This window comes from Serpula lacrymans, assembly GCF_000218685.1.
Source record: "Serpula lacrymans var. lacrymans S7.9 unplaced genomic scaffold SERLAscaffold_10, whole genome shotgun sequence".
Classification (NCBI taxonomy): domain Eukaryota; kingdom Fungi; phylum Basidiomycota; class Agaricomycetes; order Boletales; family Serpulaceae; genus Serpula; species Serpula lacrymans.
The window spans coordinates 786,457-800,891 of NW_006763299.1; the positions used below are offsets into that span (position 1 = coordinate 786,457).

The 14,435-nt window shown below is 44.4% G+C and overlaps 7 protein-coding genes across 7 annotated transcripts; 3 read left to right on the top strand and 4 right to left on the bottom strand.

Moving 5' to 3' along the window:
- Positions 1 to 2,487: 2,487 nt before the first annotated feature.
- Positions 2,488 to 3,446, bottom strand: SERLADRAFT_395330 (uncharacterized protein; the record flags this gene model as incomplete). The annotated part of the gene is made up of 4 exons (XM_007320788.1): positions 2,488 to 2,929; positions 2,985 to 3,034; positions 3,086 to 3,276; positions 3,336 to 3,446. The coding sequence occupies 4 exons, from the start codon at positions 3,375 to 3,377 to the stop codon at positions 2,652 to 2,654; spliced, it is 561 nt and encodes a 186-aa protein (XP_007320850.1).
- Positions 3,447 to 3,556: 110 nt separating this feature from the next.
- Positions 3,557 to 5,650, top strand: SERLADRAFT_472982 (uncharacterized protein; the record flags this gene model as incomplete). The annotated part of the gene is made up of 8 exons (XM_007320789.1): positions 3,557 to 3,667; positions 3,724 to 3,903; positions 3,953 to 4,036; positions 4,090 to 4,329; positions 4,380 to 4,772; positions 4,828 to 5,041; positions 5,098 to 5,158; positions 5,223 to 5,650. 8 exons carry the CDS (start codon positions 3,579 to 3,581, stop codon positions 5,543 to 5,545), a joined length of 1,584 nt encoding a protein of 527 aa, XP_007320851.1.
- A 181-nt stretch (positions 5,651 to 5,831) lies between these two features.
- Positions 5,832 to 8,087, bottom strand: SERLADRAFT_371777 (glycoside hydrolase family 47 protein; the record flags this gene model as incomplete). The annotated part of the gene is made up of 11 exons (XM_007320790.1): positions 5,832 to 5,970; positions 6,026 to 6,043; positions 6,102 to 6,271; positions 6,325 to 6,785; positions 6,833 to 6,931; positions 6,986 to 7,079; positions 7,131 to 7,245; positions 7,299 to 7,474; positions 7,551 to 7,644; positions 7,702 to 7,845; positions 8,017 to 8,087. 11 exons carry the CDS (start codon positions 8,085 to 8,087, stop codon positions 5,832 to 5,834), a joined length of 1,581 nt encoding a protein of 526 aa, XP_007320852.1.
- A 334-nt stretch (positions 8,088 to 8,421) lies between these two features.
- On the top strand, positions 8,422 to 9,218 carry SERLADRAFT_472986 (uncharacterized protein; the record flags this gene model as incomplete). The annotated part of the gene is made up of 2 exons (XM_007320791.1): positions 8,422 to 9,002; positions 9,059 to 9,218. One exon carries the CDS (start codon positions 8,426 to 8,428, stop codon positions 8,993 to 8,995), a length of 570 nt encoding a protein of 189 aa, XP_007320853.1.
- A 75-nt stretch (positions 9,219 to 9,293) lies between these two features.
- Positions 9,294 to 11,248, bottom strand: SERLADRAFT_416836 (uncharacterized protein; the record flags this gene model as incomplete). The annotated part of the gene is made up of 6 exons (XM_007320792.1): positions 9,294 to 9,575; positions 9,622 to 9,831; positions 9,889 to 10,032; positions 10,087 to 10,742; positions 10,811 to 10,931; positions 10,994 to 11,248. 6 exons carry the CDS (start codon positions 11,162 to 11,164, stop codon positions 9,378 to 9,380), a joined length of 1,500 nt encoding a protein of 499 aa, XP_007320854.1.
- A 158-nt stretch (positions 11,249 to 11,406) lies between these two features.
- On the top strand, positions 11,407 to 13,465 carry SERLADRAFT_472991 (uncharacterized protein; the record flags this gene model as incomplete). The annotated part of the gene is made up of 3 exons (XM_007320793.1): positions 11,407 to 11,919; positions 11,977 to 12,300; positions 12,356 to 13,465. The coding sequence occupies 3 exons, from the start codon at positions 11,419 to 11,421 to the stop codon at positions 13,169 to 13,171; spliced, it is 1,641 nt and encodes a 546-aa protein (XP_007320855.1).
- Positions 13,466 to 13,569: 104 nt separating this feature from the next.
- On the bottom strand, positions 13,570 to 14,373 carry SERLADRAFT_472997 (uncharacterized protein; the record flags this gene model as incomplete). Its single annotated transcript, XM_007320794.1, has 6 exons — positions 13,570 to 13,689; positions 13,766 to 13,830; positions 13,900 to 13,938; positions 13,991 to 14,123; positions 14,179 to 14,196; positions 14,248 to 14,373. Coding segments are annotated over 6 exons (420 nt in total), but the record flags the coding sequence as incomplete, so codon positions are not given.
- Between the last annotated feature and the right edge of the window lie 62 nt (positions 14,374 to 14,435).

The window sequence follows — 14,435 nt, forward strand, 5'->3', positions numbered from 1 at the left end:
TCATCCCCTTGCGTCGCCCATGTTCATCGCTGTCCCATTCACTTGGGTACACTTATCATTTGTCCATCGTCTTCGCTACAGCTACACCTACCACACGCTGCCTGGGACTCACTTGTTCCAAATTGGAACTACTCCTCTCCCTCCCTCGTTTGATCAGGTGGTCCAACACAACCAGTCCATTGGTAAGGCCATGGAACTGTCAGATTTGGACTAGGTGGTGGACCGGTGGCTCCAGTTTCTTTTTTTCAGCAGAACATTCATTTACAGTGCGATTATTTTTGATTTTTGAATCATTTTTATGGACACATATTTTTTTAGAATGCCTGACTGACAATAAAGGAACTGTGTTGATACTGATAGTGTTTTGCCTTGCTCTTTTTTTACTGCATCTTCCCATGACATCATGATTTTCCTGCTCTCTTTTTGCTATTGGACTTTACTTTATGGCTGTACAAACCTGTGATATTACTCACAGCATTTATTGTTCTATCCCTTTCTTTTCTTTTTTTGACAATCTTATCCTGTACTACCTACGCAGGATTCGTCAGCGTACATTCCTTCCTTCATATTCTTTCTCATTCTTTTTGCACAGCTATACTGTGCATAGCCTACTTCTCTTTTACTATATAAACCCCTGTATTTTACCTTGTAAAAAAAAAACAACAAAGAACTCGATTCCAGACTTCTTCTCTAATCTTAAGTCCACTTCTTACTGCTACTTGTGATCCAGTGTGGTCACAACACTTCCCACTTCTACCACTGTTAACTGCTGTCATCGTCACTCGTCACTTTTGAAAGTGATTGTCATCCCCTTCGATTAGAGTCCTTCTGAGCACTACAGTTTGTGCATCAGGAGCCTGCTATCACTGGGAACCTCGTCACCTCGTCATCCTCGTTGTTCTCAAACCTACCTTGTGCTACAATTAGCAAGGTAGTGCTCGTCTATACTCGCCACAAACCCCCTATCTTTCTATAAATTCAACTATCCCTCCTCCTCAAAACCCACACTCATACACCACTGGGTTTTACTTTGAAGGATCTTTATACGTACCACCCCACGAACAACCAGACCACTCCACTGTTCTAGGAGGCAAAGCCCATAAACAAGTTCCGTGGAATCTGGGAGGATTGTGTGTTAGTTTGTTTTGTGTGTGGTTTTCTAACAACAGTTCTCATCATCGACAGCGGCACGAGAAAGAGGAGTTTGAACAAAAGGGGAAGTGCCACGTGGCACCATGTGTGAAAGCTAAAGTATACAAGGTTAAAGCAGAGAATGAAAATGAAGGAAAGGTCCGAAAATTGTGTTATCGTAATAATAAAACTGGTTTGTTGGGTGCAAAAGAAAAAAAAACTGGATATGAGAGGATAAAATTGTCATATAGTAGCAGATTGGTGTAAAAGCACTTGAATATATCTGATTCTGTGATGGCTATTCAAAGACACAGCTTGGTTCTTAGTCAGAGAAACATTTGTTGGCGTTTTTAGCATTCCTTGGAAATTTTCCCATGTTATAGTTTGGTTCACAGGTTCAAACCAGAACCAAACCAAACCAAACCTTAGGTTCTGGTTAAGCTAGGTTTAGTTTGGGCAAATCCTCAAAATTGTGGTTTGGGGTTCAGCCAAAAATACCCCCTGAACTGAACTGAACTGAACATTTGCATCCCTAAACCTGGACCAAACTGACTCACCAACTGAACCAGGTTTGGTCAATTTGGGGTTTGGATAAATGTGTCTCAGAACCAAAGTGAACTGAACTTTGGCATCCCTAGGGCTCATAACCTGTTGGAGCTTAAGAAATATATAAGATTAGGAGAAGACAAAAAAGAGGTAATTACTCTAAGAAATCAATACTGAAGCATAATAAGTAAATGAAGATGTGAAAAAGACTGTATCTACTAACCTCAGTTTTGTGCAATACAAACTGAGGTGTAAATATTCTAGAAACGAGCATAAAAATGAGAAGGAAAAGTCCGAGTTTTTACATCCCAATGGGGAAACATTTTCCCATAACTATAGGGTCGGACTGTAAATGAATTATCTAGTACTTGAAATATTAGCGTAGGCTCAAATAAACTGTTGAATCATGAAAATGATATATTGAGTATATAGAAATATGCCTACAATTACAACTATTCATTAGTATTTTTACTGTGGCAAGGATTGATGTCATGTATTATGTTGTTGGGCATTTGCTGAAGTAGAGCTAGCAGGCTTTGATTGATCATTTTGGTGCATGATTGCCTACTCCAGTCATCAAGTCACAACTTCAGCATTATTCACCCATCTGCAGGCACTTCAAAGATTTTTTCAGACTAGTAGGTACCTGGCATTGTTGTGATTTACCCATTGATGTTTTCTAGAAAGAAACCACATATTTCCAGCATGGGGTCTGGCCAGATCTGGTCATTTTTCTCCCAAATTTTGCACTTTTGGAGGTAGTGAGCTTGGTGTGAGGTCTGACCTGGTCACTACAAATGAGATATTCACAAAATTATTTCGTTGATTTATTCATTATGATCTAGCTCTGGCAAATGTTGGCTACTTCTAGAACAATCATTGAGTCTATGCCCAAGACGATATCCAATACCGTATGCAATAGCTGTCCAACGATAGTGTTGCACAAGCGCTGTAATTCTAGAAACGCCAACATTCTATTTCGCCTTCTCTGCATCTTTTATTGCAGCCCCGACGTTGGCAAGTTTCAGCACACGTGAAGCCATGTCGAAAGTCATCACAAGTGGCACAAAGAAAAATGGTAGGTAACTAGTAAGTAGCAATAGCCTTTGAGCAAATGATATAGAAACGACTCCTTGTGCAACTGTTTGAGGGGACGTAATTGGGGTGTAAAGGAGCACTGAAAGACAAGGCAGAGTAGTCGTTGTGGTCGAAGCGGCATAAATTAATAGAAGGATATATATCGAATGTGAACCTGAGGGTAAAGGGGGCATGAGCATCCTGAACATATTGATAATATATTTACTTACCCGTCCAAAGACCCCGCGCGCCAAGAACAAAGACGGGTAATTGGAAAAATCTATGTTCAAGCTCGAAATATACGAGTAGCTAGATAACATCAGAAACTCACGCTTCGACCACTAAAAATGACTTGAACCAAATAAAATGACTGCTTTGTCCTTGAAGTCCCATTACACCGCCAACCAGCGGATCACCGGACATTCGGATGTAAAGCTGTGGGAGACCACTGATAGCTCGAGGCACCAGCGACGGTGGATAGAGCGCTTGGAGATCGATGAAAAGTGTTGCAGGTATGTGAAGCTGTAGTTTTGTAGTTTTGATATGGTGAATACTGGTGAACTTCTGGTCAAAATACGTACCAAGAAGAACATAAAGTATACAAGATCCAAGGGACGCGACATAATTGTAGTATTCGCCATGACCTCGCACGCTGCACGCTGATCACTAAGACTTGGATGACCGTCAGACTCGTTTCATTTGTGGGTACTTACAATTTGAACCACTGACTGCTCTACGCGCGTGACTGTGACAGCTCGAAAACGGTATCATTGATTCGGATCCGAGTCCATCTAAGAGATCTGAACAACGCTGAGAGTAAGCTCATGTCCTGTTTTCCTCATACGCAGCTCCACCTTGGGTCCATCCATGCGATTGTAGCTTCGGGTCCACATATCCAGGTCCTCAATATAAAGTGAGTGCACTAGTAAGATATGTAAATAATCATCACGTTCTTCCAACAATCCATAGCACCGGGGAGATTCTTTATACAACTGATCGATTTGATGGAGCCGACAAAGACGCAATACTGAAGTCTGGTCCGGTCCGCTGTAGTGCGGTCAATAGCTCATACCAGTTTCTTGCAACTGTAGGAGACGATAAAAAGCTGAAAGTATGGGAAGTGGGAGGCTTGAAGGTCTTGAGCTCGAGGTATGGCATTTTCTATTGCAGAGTAAATCCTGATATTGGTATTCCTCAGAGAGCTACCCAAGAGGCCTACGCGCTTGGAGTTTACTAAGTCAGATGATATTCTCGTATCAGATAAGTTTGGCGACGTTTTTAGGCAAGTGAGAAAGCCTTCTTCGAACGTTTACTTTAACTCGGCTTTTGCTTCAGGTATCCTCTCCATGCTTCTCAGGCAGAAGCTTCGTCGAGTAAATTGCGGCGTGATGCTTTCTCATCCCACGAAAATCCGTCTGGAGGAGAGCTTATACTTGGCCATGCTTCTCTGCTCACATCTTTTCTACTGACGGCCGATGAAGAATTCATAGTAACTGCCGATAGAGACGAACATATCAGAGTAAGCTGGTATCCGCAGGGATATAATATCGTAAGCTATTGTCTTGGCCATGAAAAGTTTGTTGAGCTGCTCTATCCTGTGCTATCATGTTAATTCATCACCATAGATATCTTTCTGCGTTACACATACCTCAATTCTCTCAATCCTCAATAGTTTCCGGCGGGGGTGATCCCACTTTAAAAATATGGGAGCTGAGTAGTGGACAGTTACAACAAGAAATCGCTATATTTTCCACTGTCGAACCCTTCATCAGAGTGAGGCCCCTAACGAGAAAAGAAATCAAAGCTGAATATGAAGCCAAGAAGACCAAAAGCTATAAAGAGAATAATGGAAGGCAAAAGCAGAAAGGAAAGGAAAAGTCAAACGCTGTGGGAGAAGATACCATTTCGACCACCCTAGATAATACTGCATTTGACTCAAATGGCACTGTATTCGTTGTTCATAAGATCAGCTCCTTGGACTTGGAACACGGGCATTACTTGGTCTTTAATGCTGTTGGGTTCGTCTTATTCTTGCCAACCCGACCCAAATAATGTGTTGATAACTGGATCCAGGGCTACAGCCATTTTCATATGTCCTTACCCTGATGGTGACGGCTCGTCGGATATCTACTTCTTCGATTTCGGAAAGCCCGTCATTGATTTCATTATAGCCCATGACGGGCTTGTCTGGACACTGTTAGATTCTGGATGGGATAGTAAAGTCACAGAAACCGTCGAGGTTCTCCCCAAAAAATTGGTCCGAGTAGTGCAATGGAACTCGGGAAAGGTATGTCATTTCTTTTGTGAATGTAGTTTGCAACTGATTAGTCCAACATCATCAAGTTCATTGAAGTCCACAATTTACCGCTTCTTGTTGCTCTGAACGCGCATTGCATGTTCCCAGGTTCGTGAGTTTCCCTCGACAGCAGAAACAAGTTAGTTTGTCTGACCGGCTTCTCTTTTGACAGCAAGCATGGCAGACCTCAAGGCCTTGGATCTCTACTCGGACCTTTCTTTGTTACCTAAAAGCCCAGAAGTCGAACAGAACTTTGCAGATCGTGAAACATCAGAAGTGTTACCTTACAAGGTTGAAGAGGGGATCAGCGAGCATAATGATGCAGAGAAGGCCCTTGGTAAAAGGGAGCTTGGTAGGCTCAAACATAAACGTGCATTACAAGCCCATCTCCAACTAGCAAGTCAACAAGGGGATCGACCGGACGACGTATTACCTCGAGGCAATGGTGGGGAACCAAAGATGAAGAAGGTGAGATCGAAATCAGAGGATATATGAAAATTTGCACCATGAGGTGGTCGTCGACGCGTAGTCACATATTTCTGACAAATACCAGTCTTGTCCCTAACTGCGTGCTATAAATATTTATAGATGTTTCCTAAAGTTCTATAACCATGGTGGCATATCGTTGTTTGAACATTACTGGCGCCGCAAACAGTATCGAAGTACAGTAAGTGACCTCGAAAGAATGGTTAAATAGTTCTACACGCGGTATCAAGCGTGACATGGAATCAGCATGGAGGACTAACAAAACAAGTAGTACATTACCATGAAACAGTCTTTGTCATGAAAGGATATTATACTCTGCCTTTTCCCAATTGGTCCATTCAAAAACTGGAAGAGGGTGGGCTTCGGTATTGAATACCCAACGGTCCAGTGGAATCAGTTCTTCATCGGTAAAGAGGAGATAGAGATATTTCAGTCTGGCATAAAATTCAAATTCAGCACGAAGAATACATTCCAGGCCTAACGACTTACGTTTCTGCTAGAAAATAGCTGCATCCCAAAGTCGTTCACCACATGTAATTTCGAAACGTCAATCTACACCACCCACCTTGGCATCTCATCCAGCATGGTTGGAAATGCATTGTCCACGAGCCTGATGCTAGCATATCCATATTTCGTGCGGGTAAATTTCTGAATGGCCTGAAACACGGACCAGCCACGTTCCCGCCAACGCTCGTCTCCAGTAGTCCTCCACAGAATATAAAAACTCTCCAAAGTCTATCTCACAAATGTTCTATTCAACGATGATATTAAGGTGATTCAGAACTGACCTCGGGTCTGAGCAGGTATGAATTTTTTTTGGCGTAATAATCTCTCTCTTCCGTTGTTCCTACCTTGACCACCGGTGGTTCGTGCAAGCCTGGTGGTAAGCCTCCTGGCCTTCCTTGATCTACCCAATCAGCAACTACGTCAACCCAGCGGCCAGAAGTTACGTTCTGTGTGGCTCCTGCTACCATAACCATTTCATCTGGTCCAAGACCAGTCGCCTGGTCAGCATACGATGTCCAGCATGTATAAGCTAGGCCGCTTGCTGCCCACTCGTGTATCTGTTTTTCAGCAGGTGCAAGATCAAGCGTATGAGCGCCCAAAGCGAGCAGCCCAGGCAGAAAGCATGAGAGGTGTTCAAAAATGTGACTAGGCTTGCCACCAATCGTGTCAGTGACATATAGAAGCTGCCGTTTAGGTGTGAGGAAAAGGAGGTTATCAATGATACCCTTGGCGGAGTTCAGGTCTACATCTTTTGTGAGCTCGATAATAAAAAAATGTTTGTGTATTTACACATTTCCTTTGCTTTGGTTTCCGCTCGGCTAGTTAATAGCCATTGTTTGAGGAGATACTCATAGGCGCTGTCAGCAAAAGCGCCAACCGAGTGTTGAGCTGAGAACTAGTATGATATCTATCTACACCGTTAAAACACAGTGCGACACGCACTGTTTGTTGGAGTGCCATCTTTGAGGTTCCACAGTGTTGGATATAATCCATCTTTGATATTGGCGTTATGCATAATATCCATAATAGCTTCCACCTGCGTACATGATGAGCCTCAGATTCTTAAGAAAGAATACTGATGACGTACCTTGTGATAATATTGAGATCTACCAGTCAAGTGAGCCAGATATTTGTACTCTAGCTGACAGCTCATAGCCTCAGCCCATAGCACATTTGGGTTCCAGCCAGCCTTTGTCCCCCCGCTAAATTATCTCCACTACTTAGCCAAAATAGTAAATCAATTAAATGGGCCTACGTTGCAGCATTGACGGCAAACATGGGAAGACCAGAAGATGTATTGAGGGCTGGAAGTAAAGCTTTGCCCAGATCATCCGCTCGAGCCAGCAAAAGCGGTTCACCAGAAAGTGCATATGCAGAGAGGAGACCGCCAAGATAACGAATTGTAGTCTCGAAGAACGCAACGTACGTATCCTTTCAAGATAACCATTCGGTCCCAGTACACACATGGGAACATAGAGCATACCTGATTTGAGTACGACATATTCGCAAGAAATGGCATAGCTTCGTAGAATTCGTCTTGAAGGCCCATAATCCACATGGTATCTAATGAGTCAACCACTGAGACTGACCATCCATTGAAACTTTGATAAAGACGTCAGTAGGCAGGAGGCCAGAGCAGTTACTGGAAAATTTCGTACTTGTCTACGTTGCCACCGGATACGGGAAGCAGTTCATCGTGGGGTACAGCAAATTCTTGGTAGCCACTGTACGCGTGAAGGAAAGCGTCTCTAACTTCTTCAGCTCTAGTAGACCACAAGGTAGGAGGCCAAGGAAGGTGAGGTCTCAGGTGTGGAGGATGATGACCCGGATGATTAGGAGGATTCACGATATATCCAGGCCGGTGTGTTTTACGACTACGTCGATCCCAAATGAGGGGAAATACTAGCCAAAGCATAGAGACCAAGGCAAAGCAGAAAAGAACCCAACGAAGAGTAGGTCTGCCGATGAGAAACTTTGCCTTGTTTAAAGTAGACTGGTCGGACGAGGGGTGAGTTCTGAAAGACTGTCGATGGGTTGGGAGCATCGCGAAGAAGGCCAGAATGACTGGATGAGAGCGCCAGCCAACTGAAGGGTCTGGTTATGAGACGCGAGTATTTGAATGTAAGATGAGCCTCCCGGTGGATATCAGTAAACTTAAGAGCTTTGCTGTACTTAACTGACGACCTTTGAACACGCGGTAAAGATGCTGGTAAGGGTTGCAACTACCGCTGGCCCAGCGCCAGGTTGTTCTCTAAATTCAGTAATTTTAGAATACTTGATGTCACGTGATCCTTGTGAGATTCGATAACGTATTCACTTCAAGTTGCATTACTGTGCAGTGTCCCTTCACCTTTGCCTGTTTCCTGTCCTCTGAACCAGGCAATGGTGGAACACAGAGATAAGCAGAATTCGGCTAAAATTCCTCCAGATATGGTTATTGGCCCTGATGGCAAACCGTGCAAAATATGTACTGCATTCCGACACTGGTCTCCAACAGGTTACAAAGACTCCAAGTCGACTTCGGGTGGGGAAAAAAAGTCTACTGCAGCTATGATGGCAACCTTTGCCTTTGGAAAAGGCTTCGATAACGAGCGCATCAACGCACGGTCTTCTCAGTGCCCTCCTGACGTCGAGCAGCTTGGGCGCGCAACATGGACATTCCTTCATACTGCCGCCGCCTACTATCCAGAACGGCCAACACCAAATCAACGAGCGAACATGCTCAATCTTCTTCATTCATTGCCCACACTTTACCCATGTTCACACTGTGCCTCGCATCTTGGAGACAACCTGAAGGAACATCCCCCAGACGTGAGCGGGAAGGCTGCGCTGAGTCATTGGTTATGTCAGAGGCATAACGATGTGAACGAGAGGCTTGGGAAGGAGAGGTTTGATTGCACGAAAACAGACGAGAGGTGGAAAGATGGTCCGAGCGACGGGAGGTGTGACTAGCTGTGAAGTGAGTGGACTGTTATCTCTGCAAACCATCAGGTGCTAATAGTGTCTTTGACACAGAAGACAACTACACTAATGGTCGTATGCAAACGTCACGCTCGGAAGCCCGCTTACTCAACTCCCTGGTTACTCGTATTAATGTCCATCTCCTTTACTATCGGTAGGAGAGTGTTTCAAATTTATTTTGTTTTTTACTATGGCCCTCTCAATTCGGTAGCTTGGTTTTCAATCACAAAAGATGAGAACTGATATTTATGTGTATAAGGCCTGCTTCTTCTTAGTAAGGTGTGGCGTGCGGGAGCCCCCCATTCGGTGTCAATAATTGGAATTCTAACAGGAGCCATGTTATTATATGATCGAAGCACATGTCCATATCATTCTAAGTCTCATAACCTTCGACCTTCATGTCATTTATCCCAAGTTCTTCATTCTGCTGCCAGGTACGCTCATAAGTCATGATCTCCATGTTAGGGTCCGGATCAGGTGCATACAGGTTTTGCACATACGAGTTGGCTAGTGGATCATCCAGTATGAGAGTGAATGGACGGTCCGCGTTTGCCACCTTGAAAAAACCATACTACTAAGCAAAAGGTAATGGTGGCATGGTGGTAACACATCCTTACCTGTTTGAGGTTTTTCAAGAAAGAATCGAATATATTCCGCCCTTCTGTGTTCACATCTTTGATAGAAGAATCACCAGATGCAAAAACTTTGTCTGACAATTCCTCGTATATCTGATGCAAGATTCCTTCGACAGTTGTAAATCGTCCGCCCAGTGTACCAGCTTGAAGTACTAAATCGATTTCAGGGATCGATAGACCACTAGTTTCACTCTGTCATAGGGCACAAACGGTCAAGAACAATGCAGTTGTCGTTGCTCGGGGGTTTACCTTTAAAATATCCCTACTCAAATCCTCGCGATCTATAACTTTGAGCGTAATTCTTTTGCCAAGGGCAGAGATAGCGGTCCCTGATTTTACTTCGTTGTCTCTGTATCCACATCTATCGCAATTTGTCGACATGATCAAAATGTCCTAATGCATGATGAAAGTGAGTTCGAGAACAACGGCGAGTCACGATAAATTGACCTTGAAGTGTGGTATAATGACTTTTTTCATCCTCGTGACTAGCGAATGTCCACAGCTCGAACATTTCCCTGGAAATTCATACACCTCGCCATCCATGTCTTCCTGACCATGTCCTAGGTTGTCACTACTTTCAGTTATGTCGGTTGCCTGTATTCTAGTGAGACTTTCTTCAGTAGAAGCGTTGGGGATATCATCCCGCGCCGCGAAACCTAACGCAATGTTTTGCTCCGCCGTTCGCCGGTAAGTCCTCATATTCCATCTTGAATCCGCCATACTTTCTACAAATTCGATAAAAGAGCTCCCAGCTGGATCATCTAAGATAATGGTGATAGGAGAAGTAACAGAGTTGCTGGGCAGTGGACTGTTGCTCGCCAAGTCCTCTCCGTCAACTTGCCCTATGATACTCTGTATACCATCCAATATCGACTGAATTTTCACATATGCGGCTTCGGCACGAATACGGCGTAGTGGTTGTTCTGTGGCGAGATCCGTCACGATGTCGCGAAGTAACCCTTCAATGGTAGTGAGTTGGCCACGGGAAGGTGGAAGAGTGAGCTCGTATTCGGGGATCTGAACAACGCAGGTGGACGATCTGACGATCTGACGGTTGAGGTCGCTGCGAAAAAGTATTCTCGCAGTATATATGGTCCCTTCCTCTGCTCATACGTTTAATAACACAAAGTCAGATGGGATCTTTGCATTAGAATCCTAGGAATGGACAGACCTCGCACTGTCCCCGCTGACTGTATCTCATTATTGGAGGTACCACAATGATCACATCGGAAAGACATAACAATGACCTCGCGAAAATATGGGATACTTGTTAGGAGGAGGCGGGTAATTCCCTGCAACGTTATAATCAGTATCTCTGGCACTCCACACCAACTGAGCAGCTTAAGGTCAGTACCTGTTCTCCACATTGCATACATAGCGATGTCACCTCTTCAAGAGGCCTTTCACTGCTCTCTGATGACTCTTTTGTGTTCAACACAGAATCGCTTTGATTGCTTTCAATTGAGATATCTGTTTTTTCTGCAATATCGCCTATTGAGGGGAAATGTTCCCGATTGTGCGCCATCTGTGGGAGGGATCGGTGGGTGGACCGTGAATTGTTTGAAACAGCTGCTAAGTAGTGTTATGGATGATTTTTCCAGTCGATGCCAGGAAGCACAATAGAGTAGCCAGCCCATAAGTATAAATGATCTTATCACATTGGCGTTTCCGGCATTCGGCATCCCGATATCACCTAAAATGGTCCCGGTGGCTCCGCTCCGGGTTACCTAGTATTATTATTTGCTTTTTTAAAACACATTGTTCTCCGTTCCCTGATTGATGTCCACAAAACTCATGCTGCGCAAGCTCCTGTTACCCAGAAGTTCACTGCAGCGCCCACCTCGGTCTGCATGGACAAAATATCACGCACCCGCCCGACCCTCCACCTTTTCTTCTTCGACAGCCATTTCAACGACTGGTCACAAAGCTGATAAATTCAACTACAACCAAGAGTTTTCTTTCAGTGATGCTACCAACACCAACTACAGTGACTACAAGCTAGTAAACGCGAACGAATTAGAAGCGATACAGACCCCTCCCAAAGGCGTCAAGATGTTGGTGCGGGACTTCATCGAGGATTCACTGTACAATCCTCACTACGGGTACTTCCCTCAACGCGCTTGCATTCTAACTGCACCTGAAAGCTGCTTCGAATTCAATAAATTGAAGAGTAGCACCGAGTTTGAGGCTGAAGTAGCAAGGCGGTATTTTGTGCTCGGGGGTGCTGATCACGAAGGTCCAGGAAGGCAGCTGTGGCACACGCCGACAGAACTCTTCAAGGTCCACTTTACTTCGTCGATGGGGCGCATAAACCATAATGCTGATAATATGCAATAGCCATGGTATGGTCAGGCAATTGCACAGTGCCTCGTGTCCGAATATCTCCTCAAATATTACCCGTATGAAGATTTCAATATCTATGAACTCGGCGCTGGCAATGGCACGCTTGCTAAGGATATCCTCGATTACATCCGTGATCAGTATCCCAGCGTTTATGACCGTACGCATTATACTATCATCGAGATTAGTGCCAAATTAGCCGAGCAGCAGAGACAAACGCTCTGTCTTGTTCATTCCTGTGTGCAAGTGGTTAACAAAAGCATATTCCGCTGGAACACTCGAGAGTTGGCTCCATGCTACTTTGTGGCAATGGAAGTAATCGTGCGTTACACTGCTCTGCTGAATGTCTACATTTTAATGGGTTGCTTTCCTCCAGGATAACTTTGCTCATGATGTCATCCGTTACGACTTGAAGACTCTCGAACCTTTTCAATGCTTTGTTGCCATCGACAACAATAGCGATTTTTCGACCTTTTACAGCAAGATTGAGGACCCTCTTATCTCAGCATTTTTGGCCCTTCGCAGTAGATTGTCACACCCTCATCCTTTATCGAAGGTTTTCAACGTATCAGTATTGCGTCAGGTATATGCCAGTCTCCCACTTGCACCAAATTTGTCACCCCCAGAGTATATTCCCACACGTCTCTTAAGCCTTCTGCAAATCTTGCGTAGCCAATTTCCACGACATCGGCTACTACTTTCGGATTTCTCCTCTTTGCCAGATTCTATCCCGGGTTTCAATTCTCCTGTGGTACAGACACGCATCGGAGCCACCATGGTGCCCTGTTCGACATTATTCGTAAGGCAGGGGTACTTTGATGTATTTTTCCCTACCGACTTTGAACGGCTGCGAGATATGTATGAACACATTCTTTCGCAGCCCCACAACGCTTCAGCGCAGTCGGATCTCTCACGTCCAAATCCACTTCTTGGTCGAACGTCTCCACTATCGACAAATATCTCACCCCTGTCACTGGGCTCTGACTTTTTCTCCTCCCATTTACCACATACACGTAGGTCGCCAATTGATGGGATGGCATCTGCCAGCGGATTACCTGTTGGGGAACGAAAATCGAATGTATTTACTCACACAGAGTTTTTGGAGACTTACGCTGACCTCAGTAAAACTACTCTTCGCAATGGCGAGAACCCCATGGTGGATTATTACAAAAATGTTAAATTCCTTTTCTAACATCTAGTCTAGTACTTGGATTTATTTAATGTAACTCATGAGTTCTGAAGTTGTTTATACTCATATTCAGACTTTCAATACATATAGATAATAGTGGAACATCTCCCCAATTTCACGGATCTGGAGACTTGTATCCGGAAATGATAGAAAACGACGACGGAAATGAGGTTGACCGAATGTGAGATACAGAAATACCCCGCCTCTAGGAAGGACACTATAGGAATTGTTTGAGGAGACAACGCTAAGATAATAGGTTCGCTCACCGCATAACTTCGTGCACTTCTCTGGTACAGTCTTCAACCACCTGCGTAGGGGGATCCTAAAACGTAAAATATTAGGAGCTAGCACATTCTGCATTTGCAGGTAGTAGTATGCTCACCCATACATTAATTTCGGACGCCATCATGGCATCCATCGTACCTATCGCGACATCATCAACGACTACAGTGCTCAGATTCCCGCAGAGCTCACCTTTATCGATCGCTACATCAAAAGATGCATTGCCGAAAGATAGAGCGCGCACATCCATCTCATGCCCTTAAGACAGGGCGATTACATGCGAAAAGCTAAATAATTTTGAAGGATATAAACTTACATTCCATACCTGGCCTGATGGAGCCATATTTCTGCTTCATCTGTTGAATGACTACTGACGAATACTGGACAAGGTGTCAGTGGTGCTACCATCTGCGCAGTCTAGAGTCTGAGGCACATATATGCACACTCACATCAATATTCACGATATTCTTGTATCCATCCTGCCACATCTGAGAAGAAATGAGGTCGTGTCCTTTATCAATGTTGCATACAGGTACAAACGTCCTCAGAGAGAGAAGAGTTCCCGCAGCCGAGCATTAGTATTTTCGAGGACTTGTCGGGAACATATTCTCGAATGAGATGTGCTACTTCTGCGTATGATTTGAACCAGTCAAAAGTTGCACTATCCGAATGCCTGTGGAGAACACCGTAGTCAACAACCGGTATTTCAATTCAGTTATCATTCATACTGGCTATATCTGTGATCCCTGGTCCCAAGTTCAATCATCGGCTGGTGCTGAAGCAGATAAAGAACTCACCAATATTCTTTTGTGCCATACTCGATATTTTTACTTGGAAGGGTCATGACTGACTATTAATTATCTCAGCGTACGATGCAGTGCAACCAAGGGACATCGGCTGGAGAAGAACGGCACATGAGGCCCAGCCGGAAGCCGCAAGATACTACGAGTCCGTTTTTGGGAACTCTTGCGAGCGCTTTTCCGGG